We start from the raw sequence: 17,246 nt of genomic DNA, 5'->3' as shown, positions 1-17,246 counted from the left end.
CATTGGTTACTCTGTTTCTGTTATACAGGGAATGACTCTGCATAAAAAGGCAGCCGAAGACAGACTCGCTAGCACAGGTTCGGGGCAGTCATTTCTGGCGAGGCAAAGACAAGCCACCAGCACCAGAAGATCCTACCCGGGCCATGTTCAGCCAGCCACCGCCAGGTAGACGAGTCTTGCCGTTACAGTAAAACAAAAAACGCCCTGCATTGAAAGCATCCTTCTGTTCCATGTAACAGCATTTCAGGAAATTTCAGCCAACTTATATTTTTGTCTCTATTTTATGTTAAGATTTAGCTGTTTCTCCTTTGAGGACTTTCTCTCTTCTGTACCTACAATGTTTTCGTTTCTTGGCCCTTTATTTTGTAGTCCTTTTGGTTCCTTTTAACGTGCCAAAAAATTTTTAAATGCCCAATTAAAAAGTGTTGTATATCAGTGTAGTACTTTTCTTTGTATGAACATGTCCTTTCCCCAGTGGTGTAAGCTTTGTAATGAATTAGACTTTCTGCCAATAATTGATACACAGTTTATATTCTGTATCGTGCCTCTGTTACCATGCTTTCTAAGAATGTCTTTGTTTAAAGGGAATTAATCTTTTTACAACGTATTAATCTGTGTTTTCAATTGTTTTCCAAATGCACTTCAGATAACTTACATATTTACTATGTCAAATGGTTGGCAAGTGCACTTTTTGCAAAGACAAATACGTTGGCAGGGGTGCTAATCAGATCTTACCCAAGGCACCTGGTAGAATTATTTAGAGGGAAAAAAAAATGAGTTTTCACATTGTTTTATAGGAAGTTAAATTTGTCCAAAGAGCTGGAAACTATTTTTAGAACATAAGTAGAGTTTCATTATTTCCTGCTATCTTGTTTGCTGGCAGAAGTGAATGCATTGGTTAGGTTATTTGGGGAGAAGTTACAGGAAAAAAAAAATCAGGCAGTGCATTCTTTTTTTTTTTTCCTGTTTTGGAATAGTAACATAACTGAGGATCAAATTCTAGCAATGGGGCTGACATTTATAGTTTTGACTGCCTTCCACATCTAAAAGATTTATTTTTTATATACTTACAAGTCATAGGTAGCCTTATCTTTGGGGTAATTTCCTTGCTGGCTCGCACCTCATTTGATTTATTTATTCCTTAACGTAAACCCTTCTATTTCTTGATGATTCCTAATATGTAACATCGTAGCATCAGTCATTAAGATCAATAAGTAACTTCTTGTCTGTGACGTTATGACAGGGCTCTTATTTTTCTTCCTAATTCAATGTACTAGTCTAAGAATTTGCTACTGAGTAGATTCTCTTGGGTATTTGGTTGCCCCAAAGTGCTTAGATTTGTTGACAGATGATGAACTATGTTCATTTACATTGATGAATGGCTGTCCAGTAATAAAGACTGTAAAGCACTTTGACCATATAAGGTGCTATATAAATGCAAAGTATCATTCATTTGAAAATGAAATGTCTCTGCCTGACTTTCCAAACTGGCTTAAGTATTTGGCCCCAAATTATGTTTAAATTCTCCTCCAGCCTTTTTCTTGCACCATCGCCCATTTTTTTAAGCAAAAATTTACAGAAATTAGGTTGATAGTTTGTCTAGCTAGGTCACCTAACTAAAGGATTTTATTTCATGTACATGCTGTTTGGAAGTTCAGGTTTTATTTCGTTTTGTATACTAAATACAAGTGAGTAACCTTAAATCAAGCTAAGTTAAGAATTTTCAGAAACTATATTCAGGTGTTTGATTTTTAAATCCATGTTTCCTTTTTTTTTTCATAAGAAAATTGACCTGAAAATTAGTAGTGTTTTCATTTGTCCTCAGAAACCATACTTGAAGCAAGATGTCAGAGTAGACACAGAAGTGACCCGAGGCATCACTGTGCTAATTTTTCACATTAAGTGCAGAAGTCTGAGCTTAGTGCGAATGCTTCTGCTGGGTAAGAAGTAAAGCAGAAGGAATTAGGAGGAATGGAGAGAACCACGTGGATGAAATATACTGTGGGCTTTCCGGAGGCTATGCAGGCCTCATCAACACAGGAAGTTTTGACAATAAAAGATTAAAAATGATTTCAGGTGGTTCAGCCTCCCACCCCCGCCCCCTTCCCCTTCTTTCACAAATAGAGTCAGGATCCAACTGTTTCAAAGCAGGGCATGAACACTAACCTTGATAAGATTAAAATTATTGGGAAATAGATCTGCAGAATAAGATAGATGAAAATAGGAGTCTATGAGCTGTTTATTATAAATGGGTCACATACCATGAGATCAGAGGCTTTCATTTTAGTTTCCTATTCACTACCCCAGTCCTGGTCTCCTGCTGCACCCACCTGCTCAGATATGTTTCTCTAAGGAGAAGCAAGTGCCCAAGCTTTTAGAAGGAAGTTTTCCGTCTTGTTTGTCTGCAGCGTCTGTTACTTGCCATTATTCTGGTGTTTACATTCATAACTTTCACTCACCTTGGCCGTATCTTTAAATCGTAGTATGTTGTTTTCATTACCTAGCAGAAATTATATTTCTAAACATTCTGTGATTTTTTTTTTAAAAGCAGAAATAAAAACTTAGCAGTCACAGTGAGAACCCTGCTTACCTTGGCTCAGCTTCGAACAGGATTTATAAATCTCTGTGTCTCCAGTAATGACTCAGAATGTCTCAGGAGGCTTGTGATGCTGGGTGGTCTGTCTGGAAGGTGAAAGGCACTGGGCGCCTTATCTAGACGGGAGCTGGGCCCTGCAGCCCTTGTGCAGCCGCCCTGGCCCGGGGCAGCCCCGCCAAGCCCCAGTCCCGGGGCAGCAGCGCCCGTCCGGCCGCAGGTGGAGTCAGCGCAGTGATACCCCATTACGGCTGGGCCGAACCATCACCCCCGGGTCTGAGTTCTCATCAACAAAAGGCTTATTTTCTGTTTTCCTCCTAGACAGGGTAAGAAAATACAAAGTAATAACTAAACACTATAAAAGCATAAAATTTATATTCTGCAGTGTGTATTTCAGGAGTGTGTAATGGGGGGAAAAATCCAGCAAATATTAGTTTACTATATCTGAAAAAGAATAAATAATACGATTGTACATATCTTAAAAGAACTTTCAAAAACTCAGTCGTATCTTTTATCACGTGTCTAATTCATAATAACCAAGAAAAAGAAGTCCCTGAATAAAGGCTCCATTTTCTAAAATTGATCAGGATGGAATGATTTCTGTTTGATGGTCCAGCCCAGTAGATCTGGCCAGTGAGATGATTCATTATAACGATGCTGTTGTCATCTGTTATTTTGTTGAGGTCAGTACTGTGTAGTAAAAGCCCAGTTGTGCTAACTTAAGCTAAACGTTACCAGTCAGAAACCCCAGCCCGCGTAGGTATACCAGTGGTCCTCAGGGAGGCATGAAAATCCGTGCTGGACCAACAGGACAGCAGGAAGTGGTTGTGAAGGGAAGGATGATTTAGGTTGAAGCAAAGGTACATTTTATTTATGAGCTATTTTACTCACATCTCCTTTGTCATAGCAGTTTTGTTTGTTCATATCTCCAGATATGAAATTTTTCTTAGTGTCTCTTGCTCTCAGACAAGCATTCATCTTTTAAAGATAACCTCGTGTTAGAAACTTGGAAATCTTGATCCCAATCTGAGAATTAACTTGAAACAAAATTCTAAATGTTTGAACTTACCTTACCTCTCTGCATTGAGTCTCCAGTTGTCCAGGTGTCCGGCCCCAGGAGTGTTGCAGTTACCCCCAGGTGGAACACGTGCGGTGCACCCGATAAGGCGCCCACAACCCACAGATAGTGTAAACCTGGCTAGTCTACAGCCACGTAGGTAAGAACACCTGTGATCCTAAAGGGAGAAGACAGCGCTTGGCATCTTGCTTTTTGCCGAGGGCAGAATAACATGCTTTTTGGTGTCTGTCCATTAAACTATGGAAGCACAGTTTGATTTTTTTATCTGCCTGGAAATGGATGCCGAGCTGATGTAGGCTTGTACCTCTTAGCAGTGAAGCCTGTGTGATACCCTATAAGGCAGGATGAAAGACTGTACAGGACAAAATAAAATGCGATCTCAGAATCTTCGAAACGTATTTTGGCATATTTTTAAAATTTGTTTCCCCTTTTATACATTAAAAGGGTTTCCACTCAGTGACAAGACTCTCTTTTCCTGGAGTCCTGGAGTCACAAGGGCGGCTCATCTTGGTCGACGTGCAGCCCAGTCTCACTACATTTACAAAGCATTTCCCAGCTTATTCTTTGTAAGGATAATGATTTGAATGTTTTGTATCATGAACTTTTATGTGAGGAAGGCTATTCTCAATGTATCTGTCATCCAATTTTTTTACTCTCTATAAAGCATATTTCAATAATAATTGGTGTATGTTCATTTTATTGAAAATTTTGAACATGTTTTAGTGTCCAACTTAAGCATGATCATTTTATTGTTCTAAAGTTTTGCAGTAAATATTGTTTACTTCTCAGAAGCGTAAAAAACATAAACGCATTTGCTGCTGACACAGCTAATTTCTCCCCCTCTGCTTTCCCCTAAATCACAGAAGTATCAATATTTAGCTCCCCTTGTATAAGATGAAGGACAGCCCAGATGGGATGACATCAGCTCTTTTAAATCACTGCCTATGTTCTTGGGAAGTACGTACTGATAATTTGGTTTTCAAACAGTCTCTCTCAATCCAATTCACGTGTGTTTTTAAATATAAAAACTTATAAAATGTATATTTAATGTTATCTTGAAATATACTTGGATTCTTTGCCCTGAGAGCATAGAAATCTGAGAAGGTAACAGAAGGCTTGGAGGCAAATCCATTCCTAGAGCGTAGAGTCCGTCATCAGAAGTGGCCTGATTAGAAGGAAACATCCAGGCAGGCGCAGGGGCTGATGCAGTTCAATTACACTTGTCTTAATGAATGTTCCTAAAGTAATGGTTTACATGAAATCTACCAACTTTATTACATGATCTCTCAATAAAAAAAGAGTAGATGAGAATTTAATCTAGTTTCTCACCCTCCTCCCCATCAGTGGGCATTAACTGGGCCCACGGTGTCAACTGCACATGTTCATGAGTGGAGGGGAAGGATCTGTTTTCGTCTCAAAACTGTTAACTTGTGAGCTAAATCCAAGGTAGCGATTTATGGCCATAAGCATAGTCTGCTATGATGAGATGAGAGCTCTATGGTGGCTGAAAATCACTGCCAGTTTCCCAGCAGTGACCTAGATCTACCGCTGTACCCGGTTTTTAAACCGCATGCTCAGTTTTATGTCTCCCTTAATTATATACAGTAGCCCCACAGAAAACTGTGTTTGAAATGAAGGCAAGAGTAGACTTTTAAATATATATATATATTCAAGGAGAGCCTTTAGGTCCCTGATACATTACTACCAGGCTCTGAATTAGATGTTTCGGGTCTGATGGTGAAATCACCAGAGAGGGTGTCTGTGGCCTCAAAGTTTAAGGCCGGTGGGGCTATCAAATATCCCGAGTGAAATCTACTCAAAGATTAAGAGCGATCTCAAAGTGAGAAAAAACTACCAAAGCTTGCTGAGGCTTTCACGTACGTGGGAGACCTCTGCCCAGGCATGTTATCACTTCAGAGAGCTCTGAGTCGATAAAGGAAAAGAATCAGATTAGCATTTATGCCCTAAAATTTATCAAAGGGACTCGTGTTGATTCTTGGTGTATTTGTCAACCTGTAGACAGTGATTACTGTATATACATTCTAGTGTGTTTATTTTATGTGTCACTATTAGAGTGTCTTAATAGTATTTCCTATTACTGTTACTCACTTTTGTATTATTTATACTCTGCTGCAAGATTCACAGCACTTTACTAATATTAGATAATTATTTTCCTTCACGCTTCTGTGGCATTTTCTATTTATATCTTTTCCACTGGGGTTCTTTTCCTCATTTTGGAACGCTCACTAAGAAACATGGAAAAGATTGTCCAGATAAAGGGTTTTGTACTCTTCCTGAAATTTTTAAAGTCAGATCTGAAGTTCTAAGTCCAGAAATCTATTTGAAGCTGGATGGGGGCTACTAGGCGAGAACTACATTTTATATTTCACATGAATAAGACCCGTAAGTTAATACTCTTGAAGCCAAGTTCCCCCAAATGCAGGCAGACTTCAAACTTTTCGTTTTCTGGAGTTGCATTAATAAAAGGTGAACAGTCTTCTCGTTCATCAGAAGTTGCTGTTGCCTTTGACTTGTCCATCTCCCCAAATACAAACCTGCAAACAGTCCTTAACTTTCCCAGTTTCTTCATCATTGTATGTACTCAGAGACAGGAGAAAGGAAGCCAAGTTTAAGGAGCAGTCAAGTCCAAGAACTTGGAAAACAATGGGGGTGAGGTGATGGGGAAGAGCAGGCACTAACGATAGCAAAGTGCGACAGAAACATCCTTAGTTCTGCTATAATAGACGTGCTCTGTGGACTTGGCCATTTTCCTAAGTTCAAATACCACAAAGTTTGCAGCTTATTCTATTGAGAGATGTTTTGGGGAGTCCAGACTCTTCCATTTGGACTCGAATATATTAATCTTAAAATCATAGTCAAAATATACTGAAATGTTTGTTGTTAGGTAAACACTGATACGAATGATTACCAAAGAATAGGGAGATTCGCTCATAAGAATGTTCTTTTAGAGTTTTGTGTTATCTCATGGTTTTAGATGAGAGAAATGCTTTTTTTGGTGTTTTGTTTTTGTTTTTTGGCGGGGGGAGGTAATTGAGTTTGTTTATTTTTGGAGGAGGTATAGGGGATTGAACCCAAGACCCCATGCATGCTAAGCATGCGCTCTTACTATTTGAGCTGTCCCCTCCCTCACCCGAGAAATGCTTTAATTGTGTGAAAAGTTCTGCAGTGCTTTCTTCTGCATCACTGCCTGCTTGGGCAGGTCACCTAGAAGAGGGTAACACAGAGAAGGCTGGGCTCCAACCTTTGAGGGAAGAGCGCGTTCGTCCACCCACAGTGAAAAAGCAAAAATCAAACACACCAGCACACACACACGCACACACACACTCACCCACGAGGACAAAAAATAATGTTTTGAATATCTGCTAATTAGTCACCAAGTGGATGAGTCACCTTCTAAATGTCTTTTGGCTCCCTGTTAATCTAGTTAAGAGGAGACTCTAGACCCACATTGGCCAATTCACCACCACATGTGCTAATTTAAATTTAAATTAAGTAAAATCAAGAATTCAGTTCCCAGGTAGTCCTGGGTTCAATTCCCAGTACCTCCATTATAAATAAATAAGTAAGTAAGTAAATAAATAAATAAATAAATAAATAAAACCTAATTTCCTCCCTCAAAAAAAAAAACTTAAAAAAAATTAAACAAACAAAGCATTCAGTTCCCCAATTCCCCAGCCACCTTTCGAGTGCTCAGAAGCCACACATGCTTAGTGGTTACCATGCTAGACAGCACAGATAGAGAACATTTCCATCACTGCAGAAAATAACTTTTTTGACAGTGTTGTAATGCCCAAAGATAAAATAAGGACAAAATAAAGATATTCAGTTAACTTATGATACTCTTAGATTTTACTGGCATAGTTGAAAAAAGCTATTTTTCTTATACAAATGAATACCAGCCCTTCTTAAAAGACCTTGGAAAAAAGCAAAACCCCATTCTTTGGAACTAGTTTTCAATATCTTTTTTGAACAGATTCTTAGCACTTTACTTTTTAAGTGATATAATTAAATAATTTCATAAATCATAACTTAGTATCTTCAGGTTTTTTTCCTTTTTTAAGTAGTCTTTTTAAATTGATGATTCGTAGTTTCTAACACTTACTGAGCAGAAACTGATGAATGCTGAACTTATTTACAAATAAAAGCTGTAAACATCATATTCCTCCATTCTGTTGTATCTGTATAGATCTAATGAAAGTTGCCAACAGCTTTTTTTTTGTTTCTGTCCCTGAATCACACTTGATTATCTTCCGCCCTAAAGGTGAATCAAGATCCAAATAATTTCTTTGATTTTCTTCATAGTTTCTTGCTCTTATCTACTTAGATTATGAATTAAGTTTCATGTATGAAGCCAACATTTTATTCCAATGATTTAGTTAATGAAGCTTTTTTTTATATTTGAAGTGCAGTTAGTTACAATGTGTCAATTTCTGGTGTACAGCATAATGGTGAAACTTTTTTAAAGGTTTATTAATTTACTTGGCCTCATACTGAAGTGCTTAACTTGACTAAAAGGATCTCCACAGATGCATCCTTGAATTTTTTAAATGAATATAAGAGACTAGTCCTAATTCTTTGGAGTCAGCTTGGTACTTAGTTAAAACTTATCGTGTTAGGAAGTCAGATACTTTCCTCTTCCTCTGTAAATTTTTTAATCAAGCTGCAACTTATCTCGCAGTGTCAAGTTCCAAGCAACTATGAGGAAAGTCTTACTGTTGTTCAAGTACATATGAGTAACCGGTGTGATCGGAGTTTGTTTTCTTATTTTCTTGGCCTAATTTAATGTGCGTTCCGCGGAAACTCATATTATTAGTTACAGGAAATTTACAATATGCTTGAAATAAGAAAGAACATGCTAGTATAAATGCAGGAAATGACTGCACACAAATGCCAGTCAATGATTTGGGGGCCTTTAATTTTCTTAACAGTAGTCTTTTAATTTTTTAATAGCCTTAGTTATTTAAAATTCAGATGCACTAAAACACCATTGCTAACACTAACTTTGCTGTTTACAGATTATGTGTAACTCATAATGCTCTGAATGATTTCCAGGTTTAATCTTATTTTGCAACTTTCTTGTTTTGAGTTGCCCCACCACTTGTAACAGCCAATGTTTGGTTGGGTAATGAATGGTAAAATTTAAACATATCTAATAATTTAATAATTTGCCTTATTTTGATTAACACATTCTTATCAAAGATTTGGGGATAGAAAGAGGCTTTTTTTCTTCCTGTAGTATTTTTGAAACTTTTCGGATGAGCTGGAAAACACCTTAGTACATTGCAGTTGGAGTTGTACGGGTTACAGCCTCAGCTCTAAAAGCCTTACACTCATGTCTTAAGTATTATTGATTGTCTGTGAGTTGTCAGTTTGATACCCGAAGTCGTAGTCCACCTTGTAGTTTGGCCTTTGCAAAAAGAATATTGCTAGGTATGTTCTTATTTCTGGTTGACTATGAATTTGTCATTTCGCGATTTCATTCTTAGTCATTAGAATCCAAAAAAGGAAATCCACGTAGGCCTTGAAATTTCTCAGCTCACAAGTGGAATCAAAACAGGTTTAGCAACAGTGTACATAGTAGCATCCAAGCATTTTTCCACCTGTTTATCAAGTTTGCCAACCATTTACTATGTTCGATTCGTGGGTTTTCTCGCTGATTTTTTCCTGAGGTGAAAGATTTGTTAGACAGCCTCAGTAAGAAATTTTCACTAAAGTCACAAAACCTAAAGTCCAAGAAACCACCAGAAGACAGATTTTTAATTTTTTTGAAATCGTATATTGTATGGTTCCTTTTGATATCACTTATTCATTTTAATTTTATGACTGCCAACTTGTTCTGGTATTAATTATATGTATATGTTTATATGTATGCATATAATATATGTATATGAAGAATAAAGTTAAGATTTGGTCAAACTATATTTTCCCATTCAAGTACAAAAATGTTTTCAAGGCTGCAAAAAGTGTACAGTTGTTAAACAAGTTGTAAATAAAGACTTGTATAAAAATTCAGCTTAGGGTTTTTTTGTTTTTAATTTTTGCTCTTCAACCGTGACAGACACATTCAGTAATTATATAATATTCATACACTTACCTTTGTCCTATTAAGTCAAATATTATGCCACTGACTTATTGTAAATCAGGAATGTTATTTTGAGTTTTTTCCCCTGTACCTAAGACAGACTTTGTTTGTTTGTTTGTTTGTTTAGTTTGACTTTGTTTTGATTTAGGCTGATCCTTAATGTACATAAGCTGATCGTCCAAAGTTCTTAGGAATAAAAGTTAAGCATGGCTTTTCCCCTCTTGGGAGTTAACCTCTTAACATGGTCAGTCTTAACTACAGACAGTCCAAGAACCAATGGGAGAGTATTTGCATTCTTAACGACATAAGGCATTATTATTGAAGCATTCTGTGTAGGCAATAAATGCCCCTTTTCCTGGCTGTAGACCCTTAAAATTCACCCTTTTCCCCCACCTCCACCCTAAACATGATTGAAATATGCCATCTGCAGTGTTACATAAAGTAATAGTAACAGTGGGGAAATTGATTATGTTGACATTAGAATAATCAGCTAAGTAATTCCAAAGTGAATTGAACACCAAAATTTATAAAAAAAACAGTGTGCATGTAGCCCACCTCGGGTGCACTGTAATGTGTATTTAATGTGACATTTTAATGTTAGAAAGATACATGTAAGTTTTCTTCACTCATTAGCACGGAGATAACCATATTAAGTTTAGCATTTATTGAGTGTCTGCCCTGTGTTGAATTCTGAAGCCAAGGAGATGGGGATGAGAAGGTAGGTGGAATCCCAAACAGTAAGGCAAAATATGTTTTTGCCTTCAAACAAGTCGTGTGATCAAATGAGGTACAACACAGAAAAGTCCCCAAATAGAGGTGTCACCCAGCTGGCCTGGAGTTCGTTTCTGCACCGTTCCGGTCACTGCCGCACTGCAGACCACTCCTCGAGGTCATGGCATTAATGATAATGTCCTCTCGGGGGCTGGAGACAGGCTCAGCTGCTCCCCACCGGGGCCCCTCCTTCGGTCACAGGCAGGTGATGGCTGAGGCTACAGTCCTCTGAAGACCGTTCTCACCTGAGGTACCCAGACTGGTGTGCGCAGAGCATCTGAGGGTCATCACTCCACCCGACCGCCTGACACGGCTGGCTGGACACTCGCACAAAGTGGAGTCTTGCTGGAGACGGACCTGCTGGAGGCAGCCAGCATCCCCCAGAGCTAGAGTTCTAAGAAACCCTGGTGAGCGCTTCACAGCTTGTTAGGACCCACCCTGGGACACTGCACAGCATCCGTTCTGTGAATTTGTCAGAAGTGTCGCAGGCGAGACCAGTTCAAAGGGCTGACACCACTTCTCAGTGGAGGAATGGCCACATTACCACAACTCCATTGTCCTGGATGCAAAGAGAAGGGAGATTTCTGCTAGGAAGAAAGATCATGATCCTGAAGTCAAAATCATCCCCCGTTTTCTGATCCCTGTGCCCAGCGCATCCACAGTGGGGCAAACAACCAAGTAGGTAACTTCAGTGCAAGCAAAACCTCCGGTAGATACTACATAGAACTCAGGTAAGTGTGAAGCCACAAGTCCACTCCTACTTCTTGTATCTAACTGTATGTAACACGAGCTATGAAATGATTCTGCCCTCTACTCTGGCAGTTAATTTCTGGGACAATATTTTTAAGGAAATTGTCCAAAACACGAGGGTCTCTGTGCAGTGATGAACTGTCCATATTCCTGGTCAAAGTCCTACATTTGTACAGTGGCTTTTCCTAAAGGACGTGTTTTCAGAGATTTCCCTGGCATTTTCAGTTTTTTTTCCCTCTACTGAATTATTCCTATTAACATACAAATATACAGTTTCCCATATCTTCAGCCTGTCTTTATTAATGAAATATTGTTAATTTTCAAGCTGCATATTTTTAAGTGTGCAGTTTGATAATTTTTCAAAATGTATATACTTGCGATGAATCCATCACAACAGTCAGAATAATGAGCTTATCCATCACCCCAAAAAAGTCTCTCAGGCCCCCTGGTAATTGGCACAAGCCCTCCCAGCTCCCCTACGCCCATCCTTAACCCACTTCTCTGCTTTCTGTCACTGTAGACTACTTCGTGCACGTAGTCTGTAGCCGGGTAAATAGGATCCTGTGGTTTGTACTCATTTTTGTCAGGCTTCCTTCGCTCAGCATAATTTGAGGTTTGTCCGTGTTGTGTGTATCCATAGTTCATTCCTTTTTATTGCCGAGTGTACCTCCATTGTATGGATGTGCCACAATTACTTTGTTCATTCCCTGTTGGGTGTTTGAGTTGCTTTCAGTTTGGGGCTGTTACAAATGAAGCTGTTAACGAATGTTTGCTTACAAGCCTCATATTATACAGGGAACTGTGTTTCCTTTCTCTTGGGTGAAATGGCTGGGTCTAATGGTAGATTTAGACACTACATTTATGCTTGTTACCCATTTTGACTTAATTTTCATAGATGTGCAAACGCAGGGTATGGATTGTAGGGCTTTTATCGGGGGGGGGGGGAGGTAATTAGGTTTATTTATTTATGTACTTTTTTTTTTTAAGAGGAAGTTCTGGGAATTGAACCCAGCACCTCATGCATGCTAAGCAGGCGCTCTACCACTTTGAGCTGTACCCTCCCTGTAGGGCTTTTTTTTCTTTTGTTTATCAGCATAGGCATGGAGGACTATTCAACATCATTTGCTCAAACAATCTTTTCTCCACTGAAGTGCATGTTACACGTTTGTTGAAAATCAATTGGCTATATGTGTATGGGTCTTACTTCCAGTTGCCTGTCATGACACCAGTAATACCCTGTCTTGATTACCATAGCTTTAGGAGAGGTGTTGAAGTCATATAACGGAAGCCCTCCCTCTTTTTTTTTTTTTTTTTTAAATTTCAAAGTTGTTTTAGCTGTTGTGGTCCTTTGTATTACCTACTGTATTAACTTTAGAATCAGCTTATCAATTTCTACAAAACAAAGCCTGCTGGAATTTTGATTGGAATTGCATTGAATTTATGAATGAATTGGGGAGAATTGACATCTTAATATTTTCCATCCATTTATTTAGGTCTTCTTTAATTTCTCTCATCAGTGTTTTGTAGTTTTCAATGTACACATCTTTTCATATCTTTTGCCAGATTTATCCTAAGTATTTCATATTTTTGATGCTGTTAAAATGTTTTTTTTTTAATTTCAATTTCTAGTTCCATGCTAACACATTTGATACTTTTGATTATTTTTCTCTATTTTTTGTTTTGATTTTTATTGCATGATTTCCATTCTGATCTTTATTTCCTTTCTTCAGTTTACTTTAGTTTGCATTTGCTGTTCTTTTTCTAGTTTCTCAAGGTAAAACCCGAAGTTACTGGCTTAAAACCTTTCCTGTTTTCTAATATAGGCCTTTAGTGCTAAAAATGTCCTTCTCATTTCTACCTTAGCTCCATCATACAGATTTTTATATGCTATATTTCTCTTTTCAACTAGTTCAGAATATTTTCAGACTTCCGTTTTGATTTCACCTTTGATCCATAAGGTACTTAAAAGTGGATTACTTAGTTTCCAAAGATTTGGGGATTTTCCAAGAATCTTTGTTAGTGATTTTTAATTTTAATTCCATTATGGTTAGAGAACATATTTTGTATGACAGGAATCCTATTGAATTTATTGAGACTTGTTTTATGGCCTAGGGTAATGTCTGTCTTGGTAAATATTTGGTGTGCGCTTGAAAAGAATTTGTCTTCTGCCACTGTTGGGTGGAGTGTTCTATGAATGCTGCTTAGATGAAGTAAGTTGAGAATGCTCTTTAAGTCTTCTATAGCATTACTGATTTTCTGTCTACTTTTTCTATCAGTTACTGGGAGGTGGGTGAAATCTGACTATAATTATGAGTTTGTCTGTTTCTACTTTTTGCCTATTTTGAAGCTGTTATTAGATGTATGAATTTTTATACTTGATATATCTTTTTGATGAACTGACCCCCTGTCATTATGAAATGATCTTCTTCATCTCTGCTAATTTTTTAAAATCTGAAATCGACTTTGTTGGCGGGGGGTACAGCTCAGTGGTACTTTTTTATCTTATGTTTAATTTACTTGTGTCTTTGTATTTAAAGTAGGTTTCTTGTAGGGAGCATATATTGGGTCTTCCTTTTTATTTAATATAATAATCTCTGCCTTTTAATTCTGTGTTTAAGCCAATTATATTTAATGTGATTATTGATCTGGTTAGGTTTAAATTTTACCTTCTTGCTATTTGTTTTCTATTTGTCCTCTCTATTCTTTGTTCCCTTTTTACCTTCTTTTTGGAATAATTGGGTATTTTTTATTATTCCATTTTCTCTCCTTTGTTGACTTCTTATAACTCTGTTATATTAGTAGTTGCTTTAGAATTTATAGTATACTTAATTTATCACAGTTTAATTTCAAGTGATATTATTCCCTTTCAAGTATAGCATAAGAACCTCTAATAATGTGCTTCCATTTCATCCTTCCCAGCCTTTATATATACTATTACATTTTTTAATTCTACATTTGTTATCAGCCCATAATACATTGTTGTTTCTGCTTTAAGCAGTAAACTATCTTTTAAAGAGACTTGTATAATCAGAAAAAATGGTCTGTATATTTTCCATTACAGTTACCATTTATGGTGTCTTCTTTCTTTTGTGTAGATCTTTTGTGTAGATCCAGTTCTATTTGTATTATTTCCTTCTGCTTTGAAAGATGCCCTTCAATATTTCTTGTACTGAAAATTTACTGATGATGAATTGTTTCAACTTTCATACATCTGAAAAAGTCTACTTTGCTACCATGTTTGAAAGAAATTTTCACTGGTATTTTCTTTCAGTTATTTAAAAATATTGTTCCACTTTCCTCTACCATGCATTTTTTTTTCTATATTAGTTATCTGTTGCTACATAACAATTAACCCAAATGTTGGCTACATAAAGTAATAGTTTCCATGGTTCCGGAATGCAAGTGCAGCCTCGCTGGTGGTCTCTCACAGGCTGCAGTCCAGGTGCCTGCTCCTCTCCTCGGGGGACCCCAGTTACACACGTTTTACTGAGCTGAAGTCCCACAGCTCACTGTGCCCTGTTTCTCCCTCTTCAGTCTTTTTCCTCTGCATTTCACTTTGGATATTTCTATTACTGTGTCTTCAAATCCACTCATATTTTCTTCTGTAATGTCTAATTTGTCATTAATGCCACACAGTGTCCTTTTTGTTTCTAGAGGTTCTTTTTTTTTTAACATTTTTTATTGATTTATAATCATTTTACAATGTTGTGTCAAATTCCAGTGTTCAGCACAATTTTTCATAGATGGACATATACACACTCATTGCCACATTTTTTTCTCTGTGAGCTACCATAACGTTTTGTGTATATTTCCCTGTGCTATACAGTATAATCTTGTTTATCTATTCTACAATTTTGAAATCCCAGTCTATCCCTTCCCACCCCCCGCCCGAGGTTCTTTTTTTTTTTTTTCTTATTCTACTTAACATGTTTAATCTTTCCTCTAGCTGCTTGGCCAATATGGAACACAGTTCTAACTGTATTAATGTCTGTGTCTGTTGGTTCTAATATCTTTGTTCATTCTGGGTCAGTTTTGATTCATAGATTTAATTTTCTCTTCATTTTGAGTCAAAATTTTTGCTTCTTGGCATACATGGTAATTTTTAATCAAATACGATACACTGTGAATTTTATTTTGTGGAATATTGAGTATTTCTTTATTCCTATAATAATTCTTGAACTTGACTATGGGTACAGTTAATTGGAAACAGTTTGATCCCTTTTGGATTCTGCCCAGTCAGAGCAGTGCTTAGTCTAGGATCACTTTGCCCCCTCACTGAGACAAGACCCTTTAAAAAAAAAATAAGCTTTATTTTTTAGTGCAGTTTTAGGTTCATAGCAAAATTGAGCAGAAGGTGCGGAGATTTCCCATATACCCCACTCCCACTCATGCACAGCCTCTTCCATTATCAATATCCCCCATCAGATGGTGCATTTGTTATAGCTGGTGAACCTACGTTGGCACCGGATTATCACCCAAAGTCCACAGTTTACATTAGGGTTCACTCTTGATGTTGTACATTCCATAGGTTTGGCCGAACGTATACTGACATGTATCCACCATGATAGCACCATACAGAGTACTTTGACCAACGTACAGAATCCCTCTGTGCTCCTCCTATTTCTCCCTCCCTCCTAGCCTCCAGCAACCACTGATATTTTTATACTCTCTATAGTTTGACTTTTCCAGAATGTCACATAGTTGGAATCATAACATTGTGTAGCCTTTCAGGTTGGCCTCTTTCACTTAATAATATGCATTTAAGCTTCCTCTGTATTTTCATGGCTCAATAACTCGTTTCTTTTTAGCACTGAATAATACTCCATTGTCTAGATGCACCACAGTTTATCTATCCATTTGCCAACTGAGGAGCATCTTGGTCGCTTCCAGGACCCACTAAAATGTTTTATGATCGATCAGTGAATTGTGAATCGCAGTTTAAACACTCTGACCCTTTGCCCGGACTGCTACAATAGCTTTACACTCATCTGTTTCCATGCCTGCCTTTCTACGGTGTGTGTTTTACACTTGGTAGCCAAACTAATCCTATAAACATGTAAATCATGCCTCTCTCTTACTCAAAACCTTCCACTAATTTCCACTTAAAGTCAAACCCCACAAGTGGTCCATAAGCACATGAAAAGATGCTCAACATTACCAATCTTCAGGGAGATGCAAATCAAAATCACAAGCCACTTCACACTCATTAGCATGGTTATCAAAACAAAACCAGGACATAACAGGCACTGGCTGAATAAGCCTTGTACAGCTTCTGTGGAAAACAGTTCCTCAAAACAATTAAACATAGAATTACCATGTGATCAAGCAATCCCATGTTGAGTATACACCCAAAAGTGAAAGCAGGGACTCTAACAAATACTTCATAATTCACAACAGCCCAAAGGTGGGAACAACCCAAATGTTCATTAACAAATGAATGGATAAACTTAATGGGGTCTATCCATACAATGGAATATTATGCAGCCTTAAAAAGAGAAGGGAATTCTGACACAGCCTACAACACGGATTAACTTGCAGAGCATTATGCAAGGTGAAATAAGCCAGTTACCAAAGGACAAATGCTGTATGTCTACACTTCTTTGAGGTCCCTAGAATCATCATATTCACAGAGACAGAATGTAAGTGATTACTAGGGGTGGGGGAGGAGGGAATGTTGATGTTAAACAGTTAAAGAGTTTCAGTTTCAGAAGATGACAAAGTTCTGGAGATGGACAGTGATGATGGTTGCACAACCATGTGAATGTACTTAAGGTCACCAAACTATACGTTTAAAAATGGTTAAAGGGGTAGAGCTCAGTGGTAGAGAACATGCTCAGCATGCACGAGGTGCTGGGTTCAATCCCCAGTCCCTCCATTTAAAAAATAATTAAGTAAATAAATTATAACCCCTTGCAAAAAAAAAAGGTTAAAAAAATAAGTTTCACGTTATG

At 37.6% G+C, this 17,246-nt stretch overlaps 1 protein-coding gene across 2 annotated transcripts in view; it reads left to right on the top strand.

The window, feature by feature from the left end:
• The window catches only part of HOOK3 (hook microtubule tethering protein 3), a 93,718-nt gene extending 84,014 nt beyond the window's left edge, over positions 1 to 9,704 (top strand). The window contains exons 22-23 of one of the 2 annotated variants that reach the window (XR_012064347.1): positions 29 to 3,810; positions 4,116 to 9,704. Coding sequence is in view for 1 of the 2 variants with exons in the window: in XM_072950155.1 (XP_072806256.1) it covers positions 29 to 169 (141 nt within the window). In the remaining variant the exon portion in view is untranslated. Of the gene's footprint in view, positions 1 to 28 lie in introns of both variants that reach the window. The other variant, XM_072950155.1, reaches the window with a different exon arrangement.
• The last annotated feature ends 7,542 nt before the right edge of the window (positions 9,705 to 17,246 follow it).

This window comes from Vicugna pacos, chromosome 26 (assembly GCF_048564905.1).
Source record: "Vicugna pacos chromosome 26, VicPac4, whole genome shotgun sequence".
NCBI classification, from domain to species: domain Eukaryota; kingdom Metazoa; phylum Chordata; class Mammalia; order Artiodactyla; family Camelidae; genus Vicugna; species Vicugna pacos.
This window is presented reverse-complemented; position numbering and strand designations above follow the sequence as displayed.